Source organism: Python bivittatus, unplaced genomic scaffold (assembly GCF_059951505.1).
Source record: "Python bivittatus isolate LINGU-HERP-01145 unplaced genomic scaffold, Pbiv_v1 ctg000220_np1212, whole genome shotgun sequence".
NCBI classification, from domain to species: Eukaryota; Metazoa; Chordata; class Lepidosauria; order Squamata; family Pythonidae; genus Python; species Python bivittatus.
The window spans coordinates 10,862,414-10,885,457 of record NW_028277048.1 but is presented as its reverse complement, the minus strand read 5'-3'; the positions used below and the strand labels follow the sequence as shown (position 1 = coordinate 10,885,457).

The 23,044-nt window shown below is 43.0% G+C and overlaps 1 protein-coding gene across 5 annotated transcripts in view; it reads right to left on the bottom strand.

Moving 5' to 3' along the window:
• Positions 1-20,499, bottom strand: part of LOC103066369 (CXXC-type zinc finger protein 1) — a 34,110-nt gene extending 13,611 nt beyond the window's left edge. The window contains exons 1-11 of one of the 5 annotated variants that reach the window (XM_007427793.4): positions 19,778-20,499; positions 19,071-19,186; positions 17,507-17,607; positions 16,535-16,677; positions 13,768-13,923; positions 13,578-13,604; positions 12,554-12,703; positions 9,371-9,478; positions 6,525-6,709; positions 5,705-5,912; positions 1,882-1,992 (exon numbers count right to left, since the gene is read on the bottom strand). In XM_007427793.4, coding sequence (XP_007427855.2) covers positions 1,882-1,992; positions 5,705-5,912; positions 6,525-6,709; positions 9,371-9,478; positions 12,554-12,703; positions 13,578-13,604; positions 13,768-13,923; positions 16,535-16,677; positions 17,507-17,607; positions 19,071-19,186; positions 19,778-20,041 — 1,569 coding nt within the window. In that variant the 5' untranslated portion in view covers positions 20,042-20,499. Of the gene's footprint in view, positions 1-1,881; positions 1,993-5,704; positions 5,913-6,524; positions 6,710-9,370; positions 9,479-12,553; positions 12,704-13,577; positions 13,605-13,767; positions 13,927-16,534; positions 16,678-17,506; positions 17,608-19,070; positions 19,187-19,777 lie in introns of all 5 variants that reach the window. The other 4 variants (XM_007427792.4, XM_025166410.2, XM_007427795.4 and 1 more) reach the window with 4 other exon arrangements.
• Between the last annotated feature and the right edge of the window lie 2,545 nt (positions 20,500-23,044).

The following is a 23,044-nucleotide window of genomic DNA, read 5'->3' as shown; positions in this document are numbered from 1 at the left end:
GCTTGGAGCTTTGCCAGGAGCTCAGTAACAACTAGAAAAGGAACAACCACGCTGAGGTAGCCCCTCATCCCAATCAGGGCGAGAACGTTTGGAAAAAGGCAACAGTTGTATGCCACTTTGCAGACTTGGAGACTTTTGCTTGAACTAAGTATTAAAGGACTGAGTATTAAAGACGTATGTACATGGCAGCATCACCTTGCAAGTCCTAGAAGGGTGGAGAGCAATCGTCTGTTGTTGGGGAAGGTGTGTGCTGTCATAAAGTATTGTGTACAGATTTGCTACATTGTGGTGTGTCCAGTCCTTGAAAAGCAAAGAACCCTCACACATGGACATTTTGCACCTCCCTAAAGGTTATGTAATCTTTTCTGACACATAATAGTCCCTGAAGCCTTAATTATACAAGCTTGACAAATAAAAAGAATAGCAATAATCATTTAACTTCATTTAATGAATATCACTTGAATGAGTGATAATTGGCTGGCTTCATATATCACATTAAGCCACAACTAAATACCTGTACTTTTATACTGTAGTACCTTGGCATCTTTCCTTCTCAAATATTCTTATTTAACTGATAATATTCTTCCTTTTTCCTTTTTTCCCTTCTTTTTAGGTGTTTTTCCCCTCACTTCACTTTGTATTAAGGTTGAGTAAAACAACGATTAAGATAACCACAAGCAAGTGTTTTGTGCAAACACAGCTAATATGAATATTTCTGACGCTCGTTAAAATGTCATTAATAATAGGAGTTGCTGTTGCTGCCCAGCTCATATATTACTCATTGTCTTGAATGCTGTGGGTTGGTGAGTTAAAGCACAACCGGAACTAACCATGTAGTTATTTTTTCAAATCATACTAAGCCACAGTTGCATTTAGAAATCCAACAATAAACCATGGTTTATTTACTGATTCCTCTCCCCTTAATATTTCACATCATGCTAACTCAAAACAAACAAGATTAACTTAAGATTTAGTACAGGTAGTTCCCAGGTTACGATAGTAATTGGGACTGGGATTGCTATCACTGAGCAATGTGGTCACATGATGTTGCGCTTTATGACCACATCACTTAGCGATGGCAATCCTGGCAGTCCCAGTTGCCATCATAACCCCATGTTGTTAAGCAGGAAGAGGCACGAGTCCCAGGTAAGGAGTGCACGGGGGCGGGAAGTGCCGCGGGGGGTACCACAGGCAGGTGCCAGGGAGTGCAAACGGGCCGGTGATGGCCGCAGGCAGGTGCTGGGGAATGCTGGCAGGCCGGCGACAGCACTGGTGGGTGCTGGGGAGTGCCCAACGAGGGCAACAGGTGGGCCAGCGAGGGCTGTGGTTGGACGCTGGGGAATGCTGGCAGGCTGGCGAAGGCAGCAGGAAGGTACTGGGGAGTGCCAGTGGGCTGGCAAGGGCAGCGGGCAGGCTGGCAAGGGCCACAGGCAGGCACTGTGGAGGGTGGGCAGGCAGGAGGGTGTTAGAGTATGAGATCCCAGGGATTTCATATTCTGTAGTAGGGCTGCTCAGGAGAAAAAGTGGCAGGAGCGACTTACGGGAGCAATTTGTAACCTTCCCTGCCGGCTTCCCCATTGATTTTGCTTGTAGGAAGCCAGCAGGGAAGGTCACAAATGGCAATCACATGACCGTGGCTCACTGTGTCATAATTGCAAACTGGGTGACCAAGCACCTGGATCACAATCATGTGATCATTGGGACGCTGTGACAGCTGCAATTTCGCGGACCAGTCGTAAGTCCCCCTCATTCAGTGTTGTCATAATTTTGAACTGTCTCTGAACTAGTGGTCGTAAGTCGAGGACTACTTGTACAATGCTTAAAGCTGGTCAAAATGCAATTCAATAGCACACTTAAACAGCACTGGGAAAAGCAACATACCTTGGCATAACATCTTTCCATGTGGCGAAGGGCCACTTTGGGGTTGATGGGATGGCCACAGGAGACACAGAATATCTGCAAATCTGTGTCATCGCTATCTCCTTCACTGGTCTAAGAAACAAGCAGATGTCAAAATGAGGGACTGGACTTTAAAGAAAACAGCACCTCATCCCATCGTACCATGTACAGAACTTTTAATCCGACCAGGCAAGCAAAGACAAACAGGATTTACCAAGAACCGGCAAAACTCAACTACAGAGAATTATGTGTTTTCAATCATACGTAAGCCAAGTATTTTTTACTGTAGTTTGTTGAACAAATCAGAGTGATATGACATAAACTCAAAAAGCTAAGCCTTAAAGAGGAGCCACTGGTGTAGTGGTGATTGTGCTGGCCTAGAAACCAGGAGACTGAGTTCTAGGCCTCTTTCAGGCATGAAAGCCGGCTGGGTAACTTTGGGCCAGTCACTCTCTCTCAGCCCAACCTACCTCACAGGGTTGCTGTGGGGAAAATAGGAGGCAGGAGTATTAGGTATGTTCACTGCCTTCAGTTATATCTTTAAAAAAGGTGGGATGAAAATCTAATAATAATAGCACACTACACTAATTAAATAAATGATACTATCATGAAGCACTATGTGCAGATCCAACCATCTTCTCAACCAAGTTTGCAGAGCCAGGTTATTAAGCCCCTTATAGACATCTTAAGACATCTGTGTGTGTGTGTGCGCGCGCACATGCACCTTCAAATCAGTGTTGACGTCTGGTGACTACCTGTAGTAGTCCCTGTACAGGTAGTCCTTGGGTTATGACCCTAATTGGGACTGGAATTTCTGTCTCTAAGCAAAGTGGTTGTTAAGCAAAATATGTGACCAGGCCGCAGATTGCGGTCATTACGCCACGACTGTGCAGTTGTTAGACAAGGACATCACACTTCTCCTGCCCTGTGTGAACTGCCTCTTCTTCAATACCCCCCACCCACCTATTTCCCCCCCATCTCTGCCCTTTTGGGCATCCTGCACTCCGCTGCCTACCCCTACCGCCCACCACCACCCCACCGGCCCCAGCTGACCTTCACCATTTTCTTTCTCCTACTGCTGGCCCAGGATCAAGGCACTGGGCAAGGACAGCGCCTCAGGATGCGCTCAGTGAGCACAGTAGGGCAGCAGAGCCTCATCTGCTGAAGGAAGCTTACCAGGCCCGGCCAGGGAGGAGGCAGCAGGACAGAGCTGGTGGAGGAGGCAGGGCAACAGTTCAGGTGGAGGAGCCCCATCTTCCACTGCTGGTGCAAGGAGCGATAGCCCACAGACTGTAGAGAGTGCAGAGCGATAGGACAGCAAGGCACAGTGCACTCCATCACCAGGCAAGGCAGCAGTAGCTCCCCAGGTGAAGGTGGCGGATGTGAGGGAGGCGCTGTTCAGGGTGGCAGCGGAACTGGAGGAAGTGGAGGGATGAGGGCTTCCCGGAGATGCAGCGCATGCTCTGCAGCTCCCATTGGAAGTGCTCCTGGAGAACTGGACTGCAGGCTTCAGTGAGGGGTGGAGGTGAGCCCAGCACCAAAAGAGCCTACCCACAGACCCTTTGCTCACTCTCGGCCCAGCCTTCCTCCTGCAAAGCCTCACAAAGGGCCAGCAGCTTCCAATGTGCTAACCCTTTCTTAGACCGGTTCTCCAGGAGCACTTCCAGCATGTGCTCCACAGCTCACACTAGAAGTGCTCCTGGAGATCTGGCCTGCAGACTTCAGAGTGGGGTGGAGGCAAGCACAGTGCCGACAGAACCTACCTGCAGGCCCTCTGCCTTCCTCCTGCAAAGCCTCACAAAGGACCAGCAGCTTCCAACGTGCTGAAGCCCACAGATCAGTTCGACAGGAGTGCTTCCAACACAAGCTGTTGACCACACACTGCACCTCCAGGAAGCCCTCGTCCTTCCGCTTCCTCCAGTTCTACCACCACCGCAATCAGCACTTCCTGCATAGCCACTTTTGCTTGGGGAGCTGCGATGACCTCTCCTGCCTCACCATCCTGTCCCACTGCACTCTCCACATTCTGCAGGCTATTACTTCTCACGCTGGCGGCAGAAGATGGGGCTCCTCTGCCTTCATCACTGCCCTCCACTGGCTCCATCCCACTGCCTCCTTGCCAGCCAGGCCCAGCAAGCTCCCTTCAGCAGACAAGGCTCTACTACCCTGTTTCACTCACCATGTGTGTCCTGGGGCTGCACCCTTGCCCAGCGCCTGTATCCCAGGCCAGCAGCCTCAGGAAGAAGACGGCAAAAGTAAGCTGGGGGCAGCAGAGTGGTGGGGGACGCAGTGGTGGGGGACACAGTGCAGGGCAGCCAAAGAGCAGAGATGGGGGGAGATAGGTGGATGGGGGGAGTTCAAGTGCACCCTGAAGTCGTAAATGCAGGCGGACTGCCAAGTGCCTAAATCTGGATCATGTGACTGTGGGGGCGCTGCAATGGCCAGAACTTCAAGGACCAGTGGTAACTACCATTCATTCAGTGCCATCGTACTTTGAACAGTCGCTGAATGAATGGTAGTAACCCAAGGTCTACCTGTAGTTTTCTTGGCAAGATTTTCAGAAATGGTTTGCCTTTGCCTTCTTCCTAGGACTGAGAGAGAGGGACTAGCCCAGAGACACCTGACTGGCTTTGTGCCTAAGGTGGGACTAGAACTCAGTCTCCTGGTTTCTAATCTGGTGCCTTAACCACTACACCAGACTGGCTCTCTATGGGCATTATATAGGCTAGTAAATTGATTCACCTTGATGGATCATAAGCCATAGATACCTAATAGTTTCTGTCTAATCAGACCTCTCACTAGGCAATGGTAATCCTGCTCCAAATTAGCCTTGAGAAAATAAAACTGTCCAAGTTTCTCAAATCAAGGCACCTGCCACCGCACCACCACTGCCCTGTTTTTCATAGGGTCCTGCCCACTGTTTTTAGCCCTCCTAAACAAGAAGCCGAAAAGTTCAGGATGCTTCACCTGCTGCAGCAACATCACAAACCACGTAACGGGTTCAGGCTCACAGAAAATTCCACTCACAATTCACACCAAAAAGTGACACATACATGGCAGGAAGAGGTAGGGAATTCAACACACTCCACTTTCTGGGATATACTTTGTTAATATAATTTGGGGAACTCCAAATGTTTGCTTAGGAAATAAAGGGACAAATGACCTGCTACATACTTAAGAACATCCTAAGAAGACTTTCCAGTATAACCTAGTATTCTAACCAAGAAGTATTGCTATTTTCTCCTACATTTGTGTTATAATGTTAAAAAAGAAATGGTCAGGAGTTTCATCATCACACTTTAACTTCAACCTAGAATTATATTTGTAAAGTTTGGCCCAGTCTGAATTGACCAATGATGCTAATGTAAGCAAACTCAGGGCAAACACAAGTGGCCTGGCAGAATAGGTAGTAGCTAAAGCAACCAATTTCTCATTAATTCTTCAAGACAAGAGGATGGATATCCACTCTTTTTACGTTTCCTCCATGCCAAGCAAGAGTTAACAGTGCTTTCACAAAACCTTTATGACAATGAAGAAAGCTCAGGAATGACAGCTTAATTATTGGGACATTATAGATATGGCCTCAATTCAATCTAGGAATGCACACATGCTACTGATGTTTAGAAATATTTGTGAATGTATATCTAGGTGCACAGGTTAGAAACAGGTGTATATAGTTAAGATGCCAAAGAGCTCTAGCCTCATCTATCCAAGCTCCCCTATCTGTTTTAAGAAGGTGTTGATGTTCCCAATCATCCAAAGAAGACCCAGCAATTCTGTCTCCTTCTCCACATTTTCTAGATACCTCTTCATCTTCCTTGATAGCCTGCTGCTTGGCCCGGACAATAAGAGCTTCCAATTCATGGAATTTGCGCTCCATTTCTTGTAGCTTAAGCCGGGCCTGCTGCTGCTCCCGCCTTATTCGCTCCAGCAGCTTCTTGCCATGCTCCTCTGCCACGCATGGACTTTGCTGCCACTGCTGTATGCGTTGTGGGAGGATCTCATAGATGCGGCTGAGGAAGGAGGAAGAAGAAGCCAGTTGGTGCCAATCGCAGGGCAATACGAAACAGTGGGGATCAAATGCAACATAATGTTATCCTACCCGATTCATATGCCTCAAGACTATCATAAGCTTGGAAGGGACCATTTAAGCCATAATAGAACAGCAAATGGCTCAGATGCTTTTAAAAAAAGAAAGCCATGAACTTATTTTCTATGTATAAAAGGAAAAAGTGGTTTAAAAGCTCTGCATGCACTAACAAAAATAGCTTCCCAATGTCCTAGTGTACAGCAGAGACAATCCATGGGAACAAGAAGAAAATGTACAAGACCAAAGACGGATACCTACTGGTGCCCTTGTGCTCTTCTACCATAATGGGTTTCTATTATGGATTTTGACACTCATCCTCAAAACTGCCCTTTTTAGCTTCATCATAATTGTCCCTTCCATACAGCTGAAGTGAACTTGAAAAAAAAAATATGCCCATATTTCACTGACAGTATTTGTCTCACAGTTTCATCTCACCCCAGCTCAAAGGGCAATCCTCCCTCCCCCTCCCCTAATCCATGCTGGAAACTAAACACTGAGAAGAGGAGAAATGGAACCAAGGAGACATAGTTCTTACTTGGCTGCCAGCTTCATTCCACATTCATCTGAACAGTACTTGGAGTTAGCCCGGGCAGCCTGGATGCAACCAGGGCCAAGACATTGGTGTAATGAAGAAGGATCTTTGGCATCCACCCGTTCAGCATGTTTTGACCTATCGCGGTGTTTCTGCTTCTGTTTGTGACGCTTATATTTCTCCTCCTTCTGCAGAGCAAGAACCACAAAGAGGGCTCACTTTTACAGAGACCTTCAAAAGGAAATCAATACCACTTGCAGCCCATCCCTTCCCCCAGTGAGAAGACCCATAATATGAAGTTCGCATTTTTCAACATCAAGACCCATATTTATCAGGCACCCTCTTCTTTATGTTTTCGTTTCGTTTTGTGCATCCAACAGAGGGCTGGTTGAAACTGGAAACCAAGCCTAGGTTCAGTGTTTCTCGACCTCAGCTTTAAGATGTGTGGACTTCAGCTCCCAGAATTCCCCAGGTGGCAGGGGTTCTGATTGCTAGGAATGCTGGGAACTGATGTCCACACATCTTAAAGATGATAAGGTTGGGAAACACTGGCTAGACTGGATGGATCTTGACCTAATCTAAACAAGGAACACTATTTGAGACCCAGAGTATGTAGCAGTTTAAGTCCTGGACTACGACTAGGGAAGCCTGGGTTCTCCATGCTTTTCATGCTAAAAAAAGCCACGAACTACCTACTCACTCCAGCCTTTCCTTTATGACTAACTCAGCCCAATTCTTGTATTTTTATCTACAACTAAAGACAAGACGGAAAAATGGTTCTATGTGTTATTCTGCTTTTCCTTCAGAACGCAGATGGTACCTTTCCCTGCCTCTTTAAGTCTGAGGTGGTTTAGGCTGAGAGATGGTGACTCAAACAAAGTCACCCAAGGATTTTCAGTTAGGTGGGGATCTGGTCCTGGGTCTCCCCACACCACATCCAACACTCTTGTCATGACAAAATGTAATACCTCATATATTATGCCAGCTGGCTTGTTTAAATTATAAATTAACTATTGTTGGCTGAGTTCACAAAATATGCTAAGCCAAAACCAAACAATCTATATTACTCTTTAATATAATGTCTATACCGGACCATTATCTAGGTCAGAGGTTGGCAATCTACAGCCTGTGAGTCAAATTTGGTCTGTCCGTCACCCAAAATCATCCAGCTCATAGTCCCAAAAGGAAATATATCCATCCAGGTCATGGTGGTCCTAAAAAAGAGTTCAGGTTTGTAATTCTATCTCAGGCCTGATGCAGAACCACACTATTTTAATAAATTGTAATGAACTGGATGCTGTTACAAGCCCATACATGAATATGCATATATGTTTATAGCATTCCTTTGGTTATTGTCTCTTCCTCCTCCTACCTTAAGGATTTATTTCCCTAATCAAGAGGCACCTTGAGACTCTGTGAAGCATGCCCTTGTTTTCCCTTTGGCTGTGCCTCTCTTTCTTTCCCCAAAGGAAAAAAACACATCTCTATGGTTCACCCCAAAGAGTCCTCCCAAGCACCAGTGTATTTGCTCAAGTCTGACCTACCATCCATTCAGAGGCATGGGCTTGGGCCCCTATATGGAAGAAGCTTGCCAACCCCTGGTATAGATTCACATTTTGCACCAAGCTATGGCATGCTGAATATAGGGTTCAACCTAAAGCATGATTTTCAGACTAAATGGATGAGTTCACATACTGTACTAAACCAAAACCAAACAAAGCACATTTTGGTTTAACATGAAGTATGAATCCAGCTGCAAGCTTTTATCATCTTAGATGATCAAGAGAGTATATATATTGGCCTAAAAGACCCATTTGTACCATATGTAATCTTAGGATATTTTCTTTCTGTGATAAAGTCTCAGAAAATGGCTTTATACTAAAGTCCACAACTGTGCCTTTCATGTAACATTTTGTATCATCATTATCATGCAATAAATCTCAGAATACACATATATCAAGATGGGAAGGTCTGAAGATAATCTCTAGCTGCTCCAGTTAAAAAGACCAAATAGCAAATGATAAGAAAGACCCATCTCTGCCCCAAAGACCCCACAGAGCTGTTACCAAAGAATGAAAACAAAACTGACTTCAATGGACCTATCATCCAACTGGTTGTGTCTTTGTAGCACAAATCTGTTGGTCTGCAATTACATCTCTCCAGAGCACTGTTTCTCAGTCTCAGCAACTTTAAGATGTGTGGACCAACTCCCAGCATGCTGGCTGGGGAATTCTGGGAGTTGAAGTCCACACATCTTAAAGTAGCTGAGATTCAGAAATACTGCTCTAGAGGGCTGCTCAACATCAAGATCCCTATTTGTTAGGTACCCTCCTTTTTACTGTCCTGTTCTGTGCATCTAGCAAATGGCTGGTTGCAACTGGAAACAAAGGCTAAACAAGGAAGAGTGTTTGAGAGCCAGTGTGACATAGCAGTTAAGGTGCCAGGGTAGAGCTGAGGAAACCCAGGCTCAAGTCCATCTCAAAATGGAAATTCACTGGATGACTTTGGGCCAATCACTCCCTCTCAGCTCAGCTATAACCCACAGGGTTATTGTTGTAGGGAAAATGGGAGGAGGGAGAACTATGCCTGCTGCACTGAGCTCCTGAATGACAAATAAATCTAACAAATAAATAAGTAAACTAGGAAGTATTTCTGTTTCTGATGGAAGCCAACTCAGACTTGGCTATTTTAAATCAAGGAGGAAAGAAATTAAAAGTCACTAACCATAAAGAAAGCCAACTTTGATGGGCTTGTAAGCATGCTGTGGGAAGGATTACAGTTTTAAAGTGTGGCCTTCCCATTAAAAATTCTACCTCCCATCTTGGCAGCTTGCCACATTGGGTTCATACCTTCTTCTCTGACTTCTTCTCCCTGCGCTTGACATGCTTCACTTTCACTGCACGTTTCCGCAACACAGGATCAAGGAAGGGCACATCATCTGTGTCACTGAGCCATGGCTAAAAGAAGGAATAAGAAAAAAAAATGAAGCTTACCATTTCCAGAATAAGACATTTAAGAACAAAGAGCCGAGAGAAAAGTCAGCTTTGCTTCCATTTCTTCTTCCAGAAAATACAACCTGTAAATTCTATTACTCTGGCCAGCAACTCATGGTGTAAGAGAACCACTTTAAGAAAAGAGTTAAAAGACACCAGGGTAATCCACTTTGGGATTATTTAACAATGAAAATGCAAAATAGAAATGTATTTAATACATGAAACTGCATGCCCCAGCTCCATTAATGGTCCTGTTGTCACAGATGCTGACAATCCAAGATTTTTTTTTCTCCCAAGATTGGCATTTGGGAAGGGAAGCAGATCTGGCCTAGGAGCCAATACTGCTGATCTTTAAACTATTAATTAGCACACAACGCAATCTCAAATTGGATAGACATTCAGCAACCTTCTCTGTTGGAGGCAACCAAAAAACTCCCAGTTTTTTTCCAAGCCATAAGACTGCAACATCTGTATTGGGCTCACTCCATGAATCACTCTATTCACACAATTTGTTTCCAGCTTTCTAGGGTCTTTCTAATGCATTTGGGTTATAACTCCTAAATCCCCAGCTATCATGCCAACAGACAAGGAAATTATGCAACACTGCTAGTTAGGTGCTTCGTAGTTACACAGGTAGTCCTTGCTTAACGACCCTAATTGGGACCAGCAACTTTGCCACTAAGCAAAATGGTCACTAAGTAGGAAATCACATGACCATGACTATGCTTTCTGGCTGGAAAGAGACAAGACTACTCAGTTTCACACACTTCAGCTTTTGTTTTCCTCCTAACCGCTCCCCCATCCTTTGGAATGCTCAAGTGCCTGCGTACTGTCGTACACACGGAAAGCAATGCAATCATGCCACAGCCCAGGGCTGGGAGCGGCAGGCATGCTACGCAAACAGCTTACTCTCTTGAAATCTCTTTGACTCCAATCTCTCTGCTCTGCGGGCGGGGGGGGGGCAGAAAAAAAGTAAGCGATTTCTGTAGGCAATTTCTCCTTTGCCTGACCCTTTCCCACTGCCGGAGCGATTGCATTGCTTTCAATGTGTAGAAGAGCAAACAGCTTACTCTCTTGAAATCTCTTCCTTTCCAATCTCGCCACTCTGTGGGGGGGGGGAGGATCAGCCAAAGGAGAGATTGCCTGCAAAAATTGCTTGCTTTTTTTCTCCCCCTCCCCCTTGCAGAGCAGAGAGACTGGAGAGAAAGAGATTTCAAGAGAATAAAGCTGTTTGCTCCTCTACACATCAGAAGCAATGCGATCACGCCGGCAGTGGGAAAGGGTCAGTCAAAGGAGAGACTGCCTGAAGAAATCGCTTGCTTTTTTCTTTCACCGCCCCTCGCAGAGAAGAGAGATTGGAGAGAAAGAGATTTCAAGAGATTACTCTAAACCCGGGCTGCTGGTGCGATCACATTGAATTTGACGTGTAGAAGAGCAAACAGCTTATTTTCCTGCAAATCCTTTCTCTCCAATCTCTCTGCTCTGGGGGGGGGGGGGGGGGAGGGGACCCATAGATCAGGCACAGGACAACACATATTGACTGTAAAGGCAATCATGTGACTGAGGGACACTGCAAGTCATAAATGGTCGTAAATAGGCTGTAAAGATATTTTTTTCAGCACCGTTGTCACTCTGAACGGTTGCTGATCAATGGTCGGTAAGTGAGGACTACCTGTACAGTATTGGAGTTACATCTATGGAGCACCCAACTAACAAAGGCATAATTATGCCCTTAGTTATGGGGTAATGTCTCACTGAAAGAAATGCCTAACCCAGCACCAAGCAAGCAAAAGTAAGGTTGGCTGTTTGTAGTCATCAAAAAATGGGCCTTCAGGGCCTATTTTGCCACAAATCTCTGTCCAAAAGTTGTTATACAGGTAGTCCTCAGTTAACTACAGTAATTAGGACTGGGAACTCTGTCACTAAGTGATGCGGTCGTAAAGCATGATAACATGTGACCATGCCAACTTACAATGGCAGTTCTGGTCATTAGGCGAATCCCATGACGTCATTAGGCGCGATGTCACATGATCGCCATTTGCAACCTCCTGCCGTCTTCCCCACTGACTTTGTTTGGCAGAAGCCAGCAGGGAAGATCGCAAATGGCAATCATGTGACCATGGGATGCTGCGACCTTTATAATTGTGAGCCGGTAGCCAAGCACCCGAATTGCAATTATGTGACTGTGGGGATGCTGCAACGGCCACAACTTCAAAGACCAGCCATAAATCTCCTCGTTCAGCACCATCCTAACTTTGAATGGTTGCTGAACCACGATCGTAACCTGAGGACTACCTGTACTTCCCACTACAGTCTCAGGTAAACATGCCATAGTAATCTTTCCTGAAAAATTGGCAAAGCCCAAACTATATTAATGAAATAATTTAGAAACCAAATTAGAGAAACATATTTTTCCAGATATGTGCCATGTGTGGCAATTTGCAAGACCTTGTCTGACAAAGCAGTAGTAATATCTCTGACCATTTACAAACATTCTTAGTTATGGGCTAGGGGAAGAATGGTCAGTGGAACAATGATCAATAGTGCAGCTTCTGTGAGAGACATGAAAAGTCCATAAGAAAACCTATGGGCAGTTAGCAAAGGGTAATAGACAAGCAAAAAGGCTAGAGTTGGAATCTGTGTAGAAAGAGAGACAGACTAGCTAGCAGAAAAGCAAAGAGCTGAGAGGAAGCAGGATAGAAGAATTCAGAGGGAGAAGACAAAGGAATAAGGGGAAATCAAGGCAAAAAATATTGCTTGAGAATAAACTGAAGATACAAGGCTCAAGAAATAGTTGAAAGTGGACAAGCAGGGAGCTTTAAATGCTGAGGAACTGGGTCAAGTCCCATATGAAATACTGAGCCAATTATTTAGCTAGAGTTCCCAAGCGCCTTTGATACAAATCCTTCCACAGCACCAAATTACATTGGGGACCCAGGACATGCACTATCCTAGGACAATGTTTTTCTACCCAAGCAAGCATTACCCTGCCAACATGACCTAGGAATCCCAAGGCAATGGGTCTACCATAGGTCTCACCAGATTCTGATCATCGAAGGCCCCTGAACAAAGCTCCTGATACAAATCGGGATCTATGTGCAGATCATCATCCGACAGAGGCTCAGGTGTGGCAGCCGATTCTAGCTGTTCCTTTAGCATCTGCAGATCATCCTCCCGCCCCCGTAACATCTATTGAGCGATTGGGGAAGTGGGGAGAGAGCGGGAAAAAGCAGTGAGAGAGGAAAAGGGGGGAAGAAAAGAGAAAGAGAGAGGAAAGCATTAAAGAAGCCATCTGCCTGGCTTCATAAGCACCAGGCACCAAGACGGTGCAAACACACCCTTCTGTTCCTGTGCACAGCAGTGGTAAACAGAGAAAATGGGGCTTGCTGAATGCCAAGCGGCAAAGCACGAGCGACAAAAAAGAATCCCCAAACCCACTTCTTTTAAAAAAACAAAAAATAAAGAGGAGAGGAGAAAAGGCTCAGAGCTCAAAGAAGCAGGGCCAAATTGCCCAGCAAAACCTGCCACTTAATACATAATACATGCAATCTGCGTCTTCGAGCACCCAGCCTTCCAAATATCAACCCACTAAGTATTAGGCCAGATCTATACAGGCAGCAAATGAGGTAGAAATAAGATGAAAGGATGGACTGTATCACTTAAAAGAGAAAGGAATAGAATTATAATTGTTGCCTTACTTGGGGTTGGAAGAAGAGGACAATAAACCCCATACAATTAAAAGGTTGTAAAACCCAGAATAGGGCACAGGAAAAACGTTCTCCCTGCTGAGTTAGTTTTCTCTTAAGTGGGAGATATACATGGGTGCACATGCTATGCATGTAAAAGGATTAGTTTCACCCACAATCTGAAATAATTCAGTCCACCGCTTCTGGACTATCACCACCTCATTATACTGGGTATATAGGCCAAGCTTCATTCTGCTTCCCTATCTAGGGAAAAAAAAAATCCCAGGAGTCCCAACTTAGCACTCACCTATTTCCTTAATCCTGAGTTTTAAAATTTAAAAAAAGAAAAAAAAACTGGAGGGAAAAAGGAAACTTACCGAAGCTGGAAAATATTTATAGGACTCCTAGGAAGAAAAGAATGGGAAAAAAAAAATCACGTGTGAGCTACACACAACCAACAGCTTCAATTCGAGGTGGCTGCCTCTTGGGAGTGAGCAGCCAAGAAAGTGCCCCCTAAAGAAAACATGCAACGATCTCAGGACAGGGAATGCCCACCACGACACTCACCCGAGCCCGAACCTGGCACTGCCTCAGGCGGCATTTCTGGCGGATTTTGTTAGGCCCCCCAAACTTCTTCATGTCCCGGCAGAAATCACACTGCCCACAGTCCTCCGTGCGCCGGCAGGCCTCACATTCTCCACACATGCGGGCTGAGCGCTTGATCTGCTGCGGATAAGAAAATGAACAGAAGCAAGAAGGGCTTCAAACCTGAGGAATCCATCTGCCCTATCCCTGGCTTAGTCCCAAACTCTGGCATCACTGCGTTCCTCCTCAAAACAGCAAGGACACACAAGCATGGACTCAAGATTAATAATGGGCAAGGACCTCTAGTTCAGGTTTACTCAAAGTAAGTTCCATCCAGTGGGCTTGGTAAGTAAATATAAAGGGAATAGGCAACCTTCTCACAGCTGAGGGCTACACATAACATGTTTGGGCTGTCTTGGGGTAATTATGGTAATAATGGGTAGGTGGGGCAATAATGCAAAGAGTGAAACAGGACTGGGGGAGGGATTCTTTGGCAGATTAAGGATTCTGTTTCTGCAAGGTACGTTAACCCTCATTTAGGGTATATTTGTTAATCATATACCAACTCAGTGATGGGAAAATGCACCACCAGTTTTCAGCCCCCATCATCACAGGTGCTTCCAGGGTCTTAAGAATGGTGCCTGAGGACCTCAGGTTGCCTCCTCTCCCCAGAATAGAGGGGAAAGAGATTCTCTTGACAGCTTTCAGTGCCTCTGTTGCTTCCTGCTGTTTCACTATGGTCAGTGCAGCAAGTGAGAAGTCACATTTTTCTTTAGCCAGTTTCCCAGCAAACATATAATTCCTCCCTTCATCTGCTGAATTCATGTCTATGTGCTAGTGGACACTTTTCCTTGTGCCTGCCAGCCTCTATGACTTTTGCTTTTCTTAAGGATACTTTTCATTAAAAACTATTATATGGAAACTGGCATGTTGCAATGCAAAGCCCCAACTTCCAGTCCCATCTTTATCTCTGAGCATGCCTCAAGGTCCCATGTTGACATTCCTAAAACATTAAAATAAAAAGCTGGTGTAGCCCTGTGTTTTGTTTGGAATTTTGCCTACTTGCCCAGAACAAAAGGCAAAAGTAAGTTGGAGATGGCAGGGTAAATCCTAAGAGACCAAAGCAGATGATGGGAGCAGCCTCATCAATTTGTCTTCTGCTGTATGTGTGGCTGGCCACATCCACACGGCAGACACATTGTGAAAACACAAACACCTACCCCAAGGCAATGGTTGTGCAAGATTGGCCACAACTTGCTCACAGAACTTCAAAAGTTCCTTTCAGTCCCTTAGAACACTGGGGGGATGGAGGAAGACTTAACCAACTGCAGATATTCTCCCATGGATTTCATAGCCAAGAAGGCTTAGGATGAAATCAAGTTAAAAATATGCATGCACTAGTACTCTTTTAGGTAAAAGTGAGGGCATGCTCAGACTACAACTATGAATGCCAGGAAGTACAGGTGAGCAGCTTCTAGAAGACCCCAAAAGATTCTGATCTGAAACTACAATGAAGAGTAAAAGGAAGGTTTCAACTACATCATATGCTTTGCAAAATCCAGGGAACAACCAGGACTACTTGCACTTTTTCAGGAGATGGAATATCCTGCCAAACAAGCTCTGATTAAAAGTAAGTATGGCTTGTTCAGTTGGAGGACCCAGCTTTCCCCAATATGCAGCTAGTATTTTTGAATTCTGCCAAAACTTTCCTAGATTTAGATCAATAGTGACAGGGTTAGAAAATAGGGAGAAAGAAGCATGCTAGTATCAGCATTTTAAGTTCTGTTTTTAAACTCTCCCACTATGCTCTTACTGGCCTATCATTTCTATGCTTTGCATTTTATAAAACAACTGCTAGTACATAATTCCATATAGACGATATAAGGGGAATTCTAAAATTGTACGAGTCAAAATCTCATGAATCCTATTCCACTGTGCCTGATTCAAAAGGGACTTATAGTTAGATAATCTTAGATTTGTAGAAAGAATACAGGAGGAAAATGTATTAAAAATTAAACATTAACAAAAGCAACTGATTATCTCAGCTGATATTCATTTATTCAGTTTATATCCCACCCTTATTTTATACAACTGAAAGCAGCATACAAAACACTTTCTCCTCCCCATAACAAGAACCCTGTGAGGAGGGTTGTGCTGAGATAGAGTGACCCTCCATGCCAAAGGGAGGGCTAGAACTTATAGTCTCCTGGTTTCTAGTCCAGACCTTAACCATTATCCCAACTAGCTCTCTAAATATACCCTGAAAAGGCACATCTGATTTATAATAAATAATAATTTGGTCAGTGCTGAAGGTAAGTATTAATATGAGTAGCAATAAGCAAAGGGAAGGAAAATCTCAAAGGAAACTGATTCAACATATCAAATAAACATCTTGAAAAGAGTGCCTTGAATTACAAATACAATTTGCTTCAGGGATCTGTTACTATCCGATTATTTTCTAAAAATGATTTCATCTTCCCGTCAAAGGCAAGAATAGCTGGGTCATAGAGGAGCCAGAAACTAAGTAGGATATTTACCTATTTGACTACATCAAACGTTGATCTGGTAGCCATGTAAATTTAATAAATGATAATAAACAGTCTGAGCACGACTGTTGGGGCAAGGCAGTTGCTTCAATATACTAAAGAATGCCTAGAACCCAACGGTTCAAATCATATGTCAACATTCTGGAGTTAGAATGCCGGTCCGCGTAAGACGGAGTAATCTCCACTGCGCCCCAACCCCTTACTTTGGAGTTGCGACTCTGCTCCAGTGCCAGTTCTTGGGCTTTCACACGCATCTCATCTTTTTCAGCACGTTCCCGCTCACCTTCACGGTCTTTCTCCTTGGACTTTTTGTGCCGATAGCGGATTTCAAGGGTGGGGTCTCTCTCTGCAAAAGAGGAGATGTAAGTTATAAGAATCTCACTCCAGAGAATTAACTGAATGTAACTGATTTTTTATATTAATGGTATATATATTTTTTCTATGCTACTTGGAAAAGTAGAATATAATCTTAGGAATTAAAGCAACATTACCCAATGTAAAGCAAAAGTAATAGTCAGGACACACCTCCTCCTTTCGAAATAAAGTAGCCAGAAGCTAAGATAATTTCCATAAACAATAAATTCTTAAATTATTATTTTTAGATTTTTATCCCACCTTTTTTATATATAACTCAAGGCAGAGAACATACCTAATACTTCTGCCTCTCATTTTCCCCACAATAACCCTGTGAGGAGGGTTGGGCTGAGAGAGAGTGACTGGTCCAAAGTCACCCAGCTGCTTTCATGTCTAAGGGAGGCCTAGAACTCGCCACCTCCTGGTTTCTAAGCCAGCACTTTAGCCACTACACAAAACTGGCTCTTTGTTGTCCATGGAAACTGCATTTTTACCAGTTCAAGCTATGCTGTACTTAGCCAACCATAGCTATTATGTAGAACAATTACTCTTAAAATATTATTTTTAAAAATATATTCTACAAAAAGCTTTGCTATATAGATTCAAATATCAGAAAGATGTGGTTTTCTTTTTAATTAATATTTGTGCCTTCATTATTAAAGCATGTTTTGCCATGACATTTTTAAACATTATTAAGTTTGAGGGGGAAAAAACCTATAATTTCCAAGTTTCTAGCATACCACTTAAGGACATATCCACAAATGCTTCATGAGACAGAGATTTACAAAAAAAAAAAAAATCATACAGAATCTTAAACTCACCTCGGCACTGCATGCAGTACCATTCCCGAATTGCTTTTGCCATCTTCTCAGTAATGTTAATGCAGTGGCCATGGAACCATTCATTGCAATGATCACAGCCTCTGGAAAGAAAAAAAGTGAGGATTCATTAAACAAGCTTCTTCTACATTTGAGAACCTGGACAAGGGGACTAACCCATCCGCTTAGGCAACTTCTATTGGAAAGGGGTGGATAAAAGAGAGATAAGATTTGAATGATAAATATCTAGATGAACTTCAGAAGATTAAGAGTTCCTTCTACCTCTCAACTGTCTAATAGTGGCAACAAAAAAAAGTCTCTTTTTTTTTTCTCCTGATTTAAGCTCCTCACATGGAAGAGCACTTGAAGGGAAAATCAGACGTGTCAGAAAAGTTCTAGTTCTGGTACTGAAAATACATTCCCAGGCTGAGCATGGGATCCAAAGCATTCTGTTCATTAATTCTAGATGAGCCACAAACCACAATTCTACAACTTACAGATCTTGTAGCTCTAATAAAGGTAAAAGCAAAACAAAGCAAATCTTATCGTCTTAAAAGTTTGCCGATCTCTGCTCTATCACATAGCCTTTTTTCTGATAGATGACTCCTATCCTAAATCCATTACAGGTTGTTCTCAGTTTAAGAATGAGTTCTGTTCCCAAGATCTATCCTTATGTCGAATTTGTATGTAAGCCGGAACAGTATTATTGTATAATACTGTATAAGTAGTGTTGTGTAATGAACTCAAACCATTGTATATTTAACTCGAATCCTTGTGTACTTAAACTTTGCTACAGTAGGCTCCGTTCTTAACTATGGGCCATCTGTAACCCAGGTGTTCTTAACCTGGGGACTACCATATAACTTCACAAGATATTTAACATTTGCCATACTGCCTTTTCGTGCACTCACCTTAATCTTGTTTTAGAGCATTGCTTGGGTTTAATGGTGTTCGCTTGCTATTGAATTATATTCCTTCAATTTTCCAGACAGAAATAGCTTCTTCAGTATCAACGTTCTGTATGCCCCAGGCATCATCTAATTATGCTTTCAGAGCTTTTAAAGGCTTTAACTTCTAGATATATGTTTAAGACTGAGTCAACCTAAACTGTGACTAGTATTTTTCTAATTATTTTCTAATTTTTCTAATATTTGGTTTGTGGGATCTAAATTTTAGTAAACATGTGGGTAATTTGCCCTCACAACTACTTCACTCAATAGGATAATAATATCCTGTCTTTTTATTATTCCTTTTTACTGTACCCTTCACAGAACCCCTTCTCCCTTAACCTTTTCATCTTCCCCTTTTCATCTTCCCCTTTTAATGTGCTATTAGTGTTTTTATGTTGAAAAGTATTCTACAGACTGAACAAAGTTTTTTAAGTTTTATAATAATTAAAAGTATTGATTTTAAAAAAGAATATATCTCAGAAGAACTTGCAGAGATAAACCAGCACATATCATACTGGCAAAAGGTTTTTTCATTGGATGTCATCCCCAGGGCAACCTCGTAATGTGTGAAGGAACTCCCATTACCAAGTTCTTTTATTTCTTCCAACAATACTCACATCATGAAACAATTGATATCAGGTTTGCGACAGATGCAGTAGACAGGAGCATTCTCTCCATTCTCAGATTTTGATTCCTCACCCAAAACTGCCAAATCAGGATCAGAAAATTCATCCTGAATTCCAGGAAAAAAAAAACAGAAAGAATAAATTATGACATATGAACACTATAAGAAGCTAACAATAGGAATTTCTAATCTTAAATTGCACTATTTCAAGTACTTGAATCAGGTAACAGACAATCTTATGCACATTTATTAGGAGTAAATGGACATCATGAGATCTTATCCTTGAATGAAACATGAGATAAGCCATCAGTGAAATTTCAAGGAAGCCCAACTGTGGAGCCCCACTCCCCCCCGCCCAAAAAAAGAGGCTGGGGAAAAAAGGCTTGAAAACTTCTCTTTACCCTGAAGCTTTAAAGATTTGTTGATAGCAAAAGAGGCACGTCTTGCCTCATCCACAGATCTGACACATTTTCTTTGCAAAGCTCGGAGCCCAGTCTCTACCGTTTGCCAACCCACTGAGTGGTCTCATTAATGAAAAACTCGGAAGAGACTCCGGAACACTCTGCCTGCCCCAAGCTGCCATTCCTCTTCCACTCCCGGGATCCCGCTTCCCTTCGACCAACATCCCTGCCATAAAATGGCCCCGTTCTCATAGGACGAGATGAGACCGAAGTGCAGCCGGGCTGCCTGTCCGCTCACCATGTTCTCTCCCTCGAAGTCGGCCAATTCCCTTCTTCTGAACCAAGACAAGGGGCCAGACCACCGGAAGCCAGACGGCCCGCTCGCATCCGTTTCCGCTACCACTCCATCAAGAGAAATAACATCCGTGTCGCTCGGTCTCCTCTGCCCTTTGTAAAGATGGCCGGGTCTCGCAGCCATTTCCGGCGGGACTGGACGGGTTCCAGAAGTATTCCCAATAGAATAGTTAGCGCGCCCTGGGGGAGGGGAGGGCGAGGCGCTCATGCTAACCCCCCTTAGGGAGAAAGGGGACCCAGCTAACGTTTCCTCGGAGCTTGGGGGAGAGGCAGAGCACCCAGACTTTACAGACCGAGCGTAGCCTTACCCAGCTTGGGACTCCCTACATGGGGTAGAGCTACACCTTCCATCGTCCACAGCCATCCTTGTTACGCCGTGCTGCGACTCCCAACATTCATAATCGTCGCAGGCAAGCCCGTGCTAGCTGAGGATGGTGGGGAGTTTAGCAGAACATCTGGAGGACCAAGCCTAGAAGTCTCCCTATGCGATTGTTTGTTCCAGGCTGAACTCGGGCTCCAGATGCAGGAAGTTGTGAGGTCATCCGCTCAGAGCAGCAGGGATAGGCGCTGCAGGAGGCGCTGCACTCGAATCGGTGTTCAGAGGTGATGTTCTGGAGCCAGAGCATCTTCCTCAAGAGTCTGCAGCAGAGCAAGTCGCAGTAGCTCCCTGGGTCCCACTTATGCTTCAGATTGCATTCAGAGTTGTGGCAGTTTGGTTAAGTGACATCACCGTGGTTATTTTTATGAAGGCTTGGAGGCTATAAACAAAGGTTAAACAACATGTAAACAGAATTCAGCACAGCATGCCCTCACTGCTGCAAGGTCCTATTCCTTGCCCAGAGAAAATTATAGTGAAGAACTGGTGAATGATTTAAGACCAGGCTGATGTATCAAGGATCAATGAAACATAATACAGCAATGGATAATTTGGCTAATACAATGCAGCCATTATTCCATAAAAGCCACGTGGTGTTGATGAGCTTCCTGGATCTCTGATTTGTAAGGAAAATAAAGATAAATGTATTGGGAGTTGGTTGTTAGGCATATTTTTGTTAGTTTTTAAGCCAATGTAAAAAATGAAAACCACCCCTTTTATTTTCACTTAAAATGAAAATTTCTTAATCTGCTCCTGTGTTAAGATTTTGCTATAAGTACCTGTGAAACCTACAATAATTCTTATTATCCTCTCAGAGGAAAATTGACCCCAACTTACCACCTCTTTTAATATTCATTTCTCAGTGTCTAAATTAAGAGTGGAAAAATATAAGCTAGAATTCCAGACACCTTCTCCTTTGCTATGTCAGCTGGGACCAACGGGTATTGAAACTGAGCAACATCTGGATGGCCACAGGTCCTTCATTTCTGATCTGATGACTTGAAAAAGGATGGGGAAAAGTTTTTACTTTGGTGACCCCAAACGTTTATTTTCAATGTAAAATAATAATTTCCAAGAAATAGATGATATTATCCAAGAAAGTGACTAATGAAGTAGCGGTACTGTTTAACATAACATCATAATATATATCTTTACATTTGGAAAGTGTATACCTTTTCATTTGATGCAAGTACTGTAGCTTCTGCTGTATGCACCCTTATCCCAATTAATGAAAGAATTAAACAGTGTTTCCCATTTTATCATCAAATCTGGGAATATCACTAATGGAATAAAAATGAGTACTTTGGGTGAGAAATAATTTTAGCTGCAGCAATATTCTGTAGCCATGGTAAATTGAAAATATTTTGTATCCTAAATTCTCATTTTAGTTTCTTAATTACATGGTCAACATTCTTTTTTCTTAACTATTTCAAGGGTTTTGCCACTGTTGTCTCAAGATATTTGAAACTATAACAGCTATCTTGAGAGTTTGTTTTTCCTCTTTTCCAATGAAGTGAAATTAAGATGTATTTGTTCAGATTTGTTTTACCTTACTATCCTTTCATAGTCTGTAAATGGCTTATCTGGGATGTAATCATATAGTCAGTATGATATCTGTTTAAGGATTGATGTGATTAATTTTTATTTCAGTAAAATGAGGTATATGACATTTATCAACAGCCTTGGATTTTGAGCAGAATTGCTGGATATTAACAGAAAAATAGCTACCTTTTTGTGTTGACAGGGACTGACAGCCCTAAGTATCTCAGAATTGCTGCTAGCATACAATGATTTAACATGTTATTTATAGAATAAGTCTGTACAGTAATACTTTTTGACTTACATAATTCCAGATGAACAGCAGGAAAGAGAAAGCAAAAGAATGTCTTTGTCTTCCTGGACCAGCAATAACATATGTTCTCATACCCCTCCCTCTGCTTCTGTGACTAGAGATTCCTCGTTAACAAATTGGCAACAGAACTCCGGACTGAATGATTTTTCACTGCTGGACTTGACCTTAAGCAGTTGAAGCAATGAGTTTCTGATAGAAGCAGTTCACATTTAAAAAAAAAAAGCCCTCACACAACCGAACCAGAGTCTCAGATTATGGCAAACATGAGAACCCTGTACATGTAAACAGGTCATGCCATTGAAGGATTTCATTGCTACAAAAGCTTGCTGCCAACTTAGTTTGTGGAATCTACAATGCAAAATACTAAGGATTTGAAACAGGGATTCCAATCACAGTACAGTTGTTTTCACATTTTGATTGATTATGTGCCATCAAGTCATTTTTGACTCCTAGCAACCACTTAGATAGATTTTCTCCATGATAGTCTATTCCTAACGTGTTCTTTCAAGTCTCCCAATGGTGTACTCATCATCACTCTAATTGAGTCCATCCACCTTGCCTGCTGTGTTTTTACATTTGGGGGTCATTATTTCTGTTAAATTTTTAAGAAAAAAAATACAAAACATTTGAAAATTTTGTCCTTGCAGCAATTTAATGCACTTTCAATTTGAATGTACCCTCTGATTTTTTTCTTCTCATTCTTCAATTAAGTTGATTGTGCTAGTGCTTCAAAAACTTGTTTAACTTGTTTAATCAAAGATAACAGTAATTCAAAAGATTGTACCATTGGTTCCTGAGGGGTGGACTGTAACTATCATAATTCCTGCCATAATAGCCAAATCATGTTACATCAAGAAGATACTTGTTTGAGGTATACATATAGGCAACAGAAATACTAAAATTCGATGTTAACCCAAAATGATGTTTCTTTTGTGTAGAAAAGCTGTATAAAATATTCAGAAGAACTACTTTGTAAAGTACAT